This window comes from Ovis aries, chromosome 15 (assembly GCF_016772045.2).
Source record: "Ovis aries strain OAR_USU_Benz2616 breed Rambouillet chromosome 15, ARS-UI_Ramb_v3.0, whole genome shotgun sequence".
NCBI classification, from domain to species: Eukaryota; Metazoa; Chordata; class Mammalia; order Artiodactyla; family Bovidae; genus Ovis; species Ovis aries.
Window position 1 is genome coordinate 80,080,242 of NC_056068.1, and position 7,858 is coordinate 80,088,099.

Below are 7,858 nucleotides of genomic sequence, written 5' to 3' on the forward strand. Positions count from 1 at the left end.
TAAACGACAGTGACGTAAAACAGATAACGAATGAGATCGTACAGAAAAGGGAACTTACTTAATGCTCCGCGGTGACCTAAATGCAGATTCTCTTGGAATAACTGCTTCGTCGTTGCCCCCCTCCTTGACTTCTCTACGTTGGGTCAGTCTGGTCTCCTACGCTTGATCACCCGTATGCTGAGCTTCACGACACCCAGTGAAAAGTTTCTATCCATGTCAGGTGCTGACCTGAACAGAACAGCTGCAGGCAGGGGGGCAGCCCATCTCAATAAAACAGCTGTTCCCATGTGGAGGAGCACGGAGGATCAACTTCTCATAAAGTCCAGACTGGTTAGAGGGATTCATCCGGCACACAGCAATACATTCAATAAAAAGGACATCCTTGGGTTGCCCTTGAGTATGTGGGATGCAAATAAACACACTCACTGCTCCTACCCCACCCTCAAATTAAACATCCATATTCATTTATTTCTTAGTTGAAAAGGAATGTTATTCATCTTTCTGTGTTCATTGTCTTGCCTTTTCATTTGCTCATGATCTATTTAATATTTGCTCGTGGCTGTGGAACTGTGGCAAGGGCCAGGGTTGACATCAGAAAGTGAACGAGAGAGAAGGGAAGAGAACAGTATATACTGAGCAACTGACTGGTGCTGGATTTCTTTTTCATCACTTTATTTAATTTTTGCAATATGCTCTTGAGTTAAAAGTTGTTACATTTGTTTTAGACTCGAGGAAATTCAGGATTTGAGACATTAAAGCACTTATCCCAGTTGTCACAGTAAGTTAGGGGTAGAGCTGGAATCCGAATACAAGCCTGCTTCTGAGAGTCACGCCTTCGTCTATGGATATAAACTGAACAAAAGGACTTTGAGCAAAGGCCCAAAGGGACTGTGAGAGAGTGCTTTCTTAACTGCAAAGTGGGGATCTTCAGTGTAACCGTGGCTTCTGTATTTGCCACTTCCATGAGGCTCAGATGAGACCATGCATGTGCCCTAAAAACGGGTTCAAAGGCAATTACTGAGCACTCCTCTGGTTCAAGCTCTGGACTTGGGGACGAGTTCAGCCTGCAGAAAACAGGCTCTGCCCTGATGGGTTTCTCAGTCTTGTGGAGGACTTACAGTAGCTTTCCCCTCTTACCAGATCTTTTGCTAGAGAAGATAATATGCGATGCAGCCTTTTCCTTTGCTCTCTGACCTTGCTCTTCCTGGAAACGGGATGCGTGGTGGGGAGAACCGTGTATGAGGCAGGCAATGTGAGTCGGGAGGGGAGGCCATGCTCCATATCCTTCAGAAACGAAGGACCTGGTCCTTGAGGAAACACTCCCAGAGGCTCAATTCATCTTGAAGGCATCGCAGTAACGTTAAAGCAGGAAACAGACTGAGGGATTAAGTGGGAAGGCGGTTTGCAGGTTTGCAAACTCCATTGTTCTGGTGTGAACCAGGAGGAGAGACCCTCGAAGAGTTGAGAATCTAGGATGTGAGGAGGAAGGCTCGTTTCTTAACCACTCCCTTCCCGTGACCATTTAGAGGCTCACTTTTTAAACGCTGAGGTATAGTTGCTTTACAATAAAGTGTTGGTTTCTGCTGTACCGCAAGGTGAATCGGCTACATCCTTCCCATTTAGGTCCCTGCAGAGCAGAGCATTGCGTAGAGCTGTCACTGCTGTACGCTTGGTCCTCATTAGTTACGTATTTTATGCACAATATCAGTAGTGCCCGTATGCCGACCTCAATCCCCCGATCCATTTCACCTTCCCTCTCGGTATCCACATGGCGTTCTGCAAGTCTGGGCAGAGACTCAGTTTGTCTTACACAACACTCCCCACTTACTGAGGGAATCAGTCACTTCTGCATTAAAAAAAGGCTAGCTTTTTTTTTTAAAAAAAAACTTTTTATTTTGTATTGGAGTATAGCCGATTAACAGTGTTGTGATGGTTTTAGCTGAATGATGCAGGGATTCAGTCCTACGTATACGTGTATCAATTATCCCCCAAACTCGCCTCCCATCCCGGCTGCCACAGAAGACTATTTAACTTTATCCACTGGTATCTTCAGAAATAATCCTTGTCCCAGAGAAGAAGGCAGAACTGATGGGAGCAAAGCTGAGAAGGAAAGGACGGGAAACCCAAGCCTGGCACAAAGGGCACAGGACTGGGGAAGAGAACCTGAAGACCCCCGGGACCTCCGAGATACTGAGAGGCATGATGTCAGTGAGCAGCGTGAGACTTCTGGGTGCTGAGGAATGGAGTGGGGCTGGGAGCAAGAGAAGAAAGTACACTTGAATTGCTGGGAACAAGTGTTACCATATACACAGTTACAACTTTTAAAAACAAATTTTATTGAAGTATAGTTGCTTTACAATGTTGTGTTAATTTCTACTGTATAGCAGAGTGATCCATTTATATATATATATATATACATATATACATATATATATACACACATATATATACATATACACACACATATATACATATATACATATATATACGTACATACACATAATATATTCTTTTTTCATATTCCTTTCCATTATGGTTTGTAAAGGATATCACAGGGTATTGAATATGGTTTCCTGTGCTATACAGGAGGACCTTGCTGTGTATCCCTTCTGTATATAATAGCTTGCATATGTTAACCCCCAGGCATCCCCAGTGGTTCATCCAGTAAAGAATTCGCCTGCCAATGCGGGAGATGCAAGAGGCCTGGGTTCGATCCATGGGTCAGGGAGACCCCTTGGAGGAGGAAATGGCAGCCCACTCCAGGACTCCTGCCTGGAAAACTCATGGACAGAGGAGTCTGGTGGGCTGCAGTCCATGGGGGCTCAAGAGTCGGAAGCACGGTCTCGTTCACACATCTGCTAACCCCAACTCCCTGCTCCTCTCCACCTCCCTTCCCCGTGGCAACCACAGGTCTGATCTCTGCGTCCGGGTGTCTTTTTCTGTTTTGCAGATAAGCTCTTTTGTGTCGTGTCTTAGATCCCACCGTAGGTGTAGCTTGTCTCCCTGCTTATTTACCTTCTATGCAGAGCACATCATGAGAAATTCTGGGCTGAAGGAAGCACAAGCTGGAATCAAGATTGCCAGGAGAAATATCAATAATCTCAGATATGCAGATGACACCACCCTTATGGCAAAAAGTGAAGAGGAACTAGAGAGCCTCCTGATGAAAGTGAAAGAGGAGAGTGAAAAAGTTGGCTTAAAGCTCAACATTTAGAAAATTAAGATCATGGCATCCAGTCCCATCACTTCATGGCAAATAGATGGGGAAATAATGGAAACAGTGAGAGACTTTATATTTTTGGGCTCCAAAGTCACTGCAGGTGGTGACTGCAGCCATGAAATTAAGATGCTTGCTCCTTGGCAGAAAAGCTATAACCAAACTAGACAGCATATTAAAAAGCAGAGACATTACTCTGCCAACAAAAGTCCATCTAGTCAAAGCTGTGGTTTTTCCAGTAGTCATGTATGGACATGAGAGTTGGACCATAAGGAAAGCTGAGCACCAAAGAACTGACGCTTTTGAACTGTGGTGTTGGAGAAGATTCTTGAGAGTCCTTTGGACTGCAAGGAGATCCAACTGGTCCATCCTAAAGGAGATTAGTCCTGAATACTCATTGGAAGGATTGATGATAAAGCTGAAACTCCAATACTTTGGCCACCTGATGTGAAGAACTGACTCATTTGAAAAGACTCTGATATTGGGAAAGATTGAGGGCAGGAGGAGAAGGGGACGACAGAGGATGAGACGGTTGGATGGCATCACTGACTCAATGGACTTGAGTTTGAGTGAGCCCCGGGAGTTGGTGAAGGACAGGGAAGCCTGGTGAGCTGCAGACCACGGGGCTGCAAAGAGTAGGACACGACTGAGCGACTGAACTGCACTGAACAGGTGAAATAGCATGGTGTTTGTCTTTCTTTTTCTGACTTAATTCACTGAGGATGATAATCTCCGGGTCCATCCGTGTTGCTGCTGATTTGCAGTTTTTCACGTGTGCCTGTGTAATTACTGTCTCTCTGAGGATGCAGTTTGCATATATTTCTGGTGCCTGTTAGGACAGGTTGATATGGGGAACAAAATGGACCGAGAGAGCCTTTCACCCAGGTCTACATGCTCTGGGACACCTTGAACCTGCCAGCGACCTTTCTGAAGGCTGCTCTCACATCTGCGTTTCTCAGGCTGTAGATCAGAGGGTTCAGCATGGGGATGACCACAGTGTAGAAGACAGACACCGCCTTGTCTTCCTCCAGGGATGTGCCTGAAGCACTCCGCAGATACATGAAGGCAAGGGTCCCGAAGAACAGAGCCACAGCAGTGAGGTGAGAGGCACACGTGGAGAAAGCCTTAGCCCTGCCCCCTGAAGAGCTGACCTTCAAAACGGCCTTGATGATAAGCAGGTAGGAAATCAGGATGACCAGGGCATTGACCAAAATCACAAAGTTGCCAAAAAAGACAATGACAATCTCTGCATCTTTTGTGTCACTGCAGGCCAGCTTCAGCAGGGGTGGGAGGTCACAGAAGAAGAAGTTGATCTGATTGTCGTCACAGAAGGAGAGGGTGAATGTGCAGGAGGTACGCAGGATGGACCCTGTTAGCCCACAGACGTAGGCTCCGAGCACCAGCGCCCAGCAGATCCTGGGAGGCATGGCCTCAGTGTAGAGCAGCGGGCTGCTGACAGCCACGTAGCGATCGAGGGCCATCACCGACAGCAGGAAACACTCCGTGCCTGCAAAGATGGTGAAGAAGAAGAACTGGGCTGCACACTGCCCATAGGAGATGACTGTCCTGCCTGCGGCCAGGGTGGCCAGGGCCTGAGGGGTGATGGCCGAGGTGTAGCAGGTGTCCAGCAGGGAGAGGTGGCTCAGGAAGAAGTACATTGGGGTGTGGAGCCGGACATCCTCCTGAATCAGAATGATCATGCCCAGGTTCCCCAGAAGGGTGACCAGATAGAAACTCAGAAACGCCACGAAGAGGGGGATCTCCAACTCAGGATAGTCAGGAAAGCCCATGAGGATGAACTCAGTTACTATGGTGAGATTATTCTTGGCCATGAATCCACATAGACTGGAGATCTGAGGTTGAGAATGAAATGGGAAAAAATAAACCTCAGAATTGAAGAACAGATGTTGTCTCTCTGGTCGAAGTTAGGTTTATCTTTCTGGGCAAACGTATAGAAGTTGTTTTTGAGAAATCTTGTACCTGGCTGACTCTTCTCGGACATCCTGCATTTTTGGGAGCTGAGCCATGAGCTGGTGCTTCTAAATTAAATTAACTGTGGTCTACATTTGGAAATTTCTGTGAAGAGAAGAGACACATGGACTGAGATTTGGAAATTATCTAGGTTGCATCTGCTCTAATACCCATTAGACACTGGAGTGTCCTCTACTGAACACCATTCCATGTGTTCGTCTGGTTGCCCTGTGAGCTTCTGTCTGTGGACAGTTCTACCTGCTCATTCTGTTTCTGGTTCTAGATTCTCTCTCTTTTTCTTCCACACATTGGCTTTAGTTTCACCTCTTCCAGACATAATGAGTTTAAACCCTGCTTGTCAGGAAAGCATTTCGGAGGTTGGAAGATGATAAATCTACGCTTTCTGTGGACTATGCCCTCATTTACCCATTGATATATATGTGTGTATATATATATATATTTTACTTTGCAGTTTTACTTTTTCATTGAGGTGCAGTCGCTGCAGAAGTCACAGGTGTATATGCAGTGACTCTCAGTTTTGAAAGCTGCGCTCCGTTTATAGTCATCATAAGGTGCTGGCCGCCCTCCCTATGTGTACGCTATATCCTTGTAGCTTTCTCTCCTTCCTTCTTTTTACCCTCACTGGACGATGATTGCTTTCCCTTGCTGAGCTGGTTTCTGCTGTACACCAAAGTGAGTCAGCTACACGTGTACTTATATCACACCCCTCTTGAGCCGCCCCAGCCCACTTCCACCTCTCTAGGTCACCACAGATCACCGAGCTGAGCACCCTGAGCCGTGTATCAGTAGCTGCTTCCCGCTCGCCATCTAGCTCACACGTGGTGGCCCGTGTGTGTCCACGCCAGTCTCCCTCCATCCCACTCTCCCCCTTCCCTCCTGTGTCCACACGCCCATTCTCTATGTTTGCACCTCTATCCCTGCCCTGGAAGTAGGTTCATCTGTATCCTTTTCCTAAATTACACATACATGCATGCATATAGATTCGTTTTTCTCTTTGTGACTTACTTCACTCTGTATGTGGAGAAGGCGATGGCACCCTACTCCAGTACTCTTGCCTGGAAAATCCCATGGATGGAGGAGCCTGGTGGGCTACAGTCCATGGGGTCACTAAGAGTTGGACACGACTGAGCGACTTCACTTTCACTTTTTACTTTCTTGCATTGTAGAAGGCAATGGCAACCCACTCCAGTGTTCTTGCCTGGAGAATCCCAGGGACGGGGGAGCCTGGTGGGCTGCCATGTATGGGGTCACATCACTACAGATGACTCAGTTATTATCTAATTCAACCTCTGGTCAATAATAGGTTAGTTAGATGATATTAAAAGATGATGTTTATGGGTCCAAACTAGCAAGTAGTAGATAAGTTCTGAAGGTTTAGTGCACAGCAGAGTGATAGTCGTCAAAATATTGTATTTTAAACTTCAAAGTTGCCGAAGACCAGTTCTTGACTGTTCTCACCACAAAGATAGGACAGTTATGGGACATGGTGGAAGATATGTTATGGTGGTGATCATACTGCAATATGTGTGTATCAAGGCAGCACACTGTACAACTTACACACTATTATATACCAATTATATCTCAGTCATAATAAAAATTATAACTGAAAGACCTTTCTCCACTTTAATTTTTACCACGTTATTCTTGGGTTGGAGGTGTCCTCTGGCTGGGACCAAGGGTCACTAGTGGGAGGGAGCCACTGGCTTATCACGGAAAACACAGCCTCCTTGAGCTGTTCCCTGCACCCCACTCCAGCAGCCTGGTTATGGAGTGAAGTGTGCTCTTCGGGAAGCCCTCTTGGTATTGTCGGGATCCACTGCTGCCATCTCTAGTAGACACTAGCCAGCTGAATAATCTTCAGAAGTTCTCTTCCTCTCCTTGGGCTTTACTTTCTGTGCTGAAACATGACAGGGCTAGATGGCATGATCATGGACGTCCCTTCGCTCTCACAGTCCATGGTCTGTGTGTCTAGATGCGTGGGCTAAACGAGGCTCTGCAGAGGACTCCCGCAGCGTGTGTGCAGTGCCCTCTGTGTGCTCTGGCTGTGACTTGCTCAGTACTTAGACCAGCAGCTCTATTTCAGGCGAGCGGTAGTTTGTTTTCTCGTTTAGTAAGTCGGGTCTGACTCTTTTGTGACCCCGAGGACTGCAGCCCACCAGGCTCCTCTGTCCAGGGGATTTCCCAGGCAGGAATACTGGAGTGGGTCGTCACTTCCTTCTCCAGGGCGTGTTTACTTAAACATCATATTATGAAATCTTGCATCCAAAATTAATCATATTCCCAAGTTCCTGGTAAACCATTACTGAGCAGGGTGAGATCCTTCATATTATTTTATTACTCTTCTGTCCACCCTCAGTTGTTTCCCAACCCCTTACAGGGATACATTCCAGCATATGTGAACTATATATACCCCTGTGTATATTGCTTTTATATTTAGACATATTTAAAAATATGTGTATATTTAAAAAATACTTATTTTAACTGTAAAGTTTACAAACATGATCTTTTTTGTGTCTTTTTCCACATACAGTATATCTTTTTGATTTATCCATGTTGTCTCGATAAATCATTTTTTTCTGATTTTGTTATTCTGTTCTTGTGAGCCCTTCCTAAGAGTGCCAGCCAGGTTATTAAACATTCTACATACAT

At 46.0% G+C, this 7,858-nt stretch overlaps 1 protein-coding gene across 1 annotated transcript; it reads right to left on the reverse strand.

Moving 5' to 3' along the window:
• Positions 1-2,456: 2,456 nt before the first annotated feature.
• Positions 2,457-5,290, reverse strand: LOC101107133 (olfactory receptor 9I1). Its single transcript, XM_015100866.4, has one exon. The coding sequence runs from the start codon at positions 5,047-5,049 to the stop codon at positions 4,105-4,107; it is 945 nt and encodes a 314-aa protein (XP_014956352.3). The 5' UTR covers positions 5,050-5,290; the 3' UTR covers positions 2,457-4,104.
• Positions 5,291-7,858: the final 2,568 nt, after the last annotated feature.

Excerpts from the sequence above, each read along its gene's own strand:
- LOC101107133 (XM_015100866.4), bottom strand. The coding sequence starts at position 5,049 with ATGGCCAAGAATAATCTCACCATAGTAACTGAGTTCATCCTCATGGGC.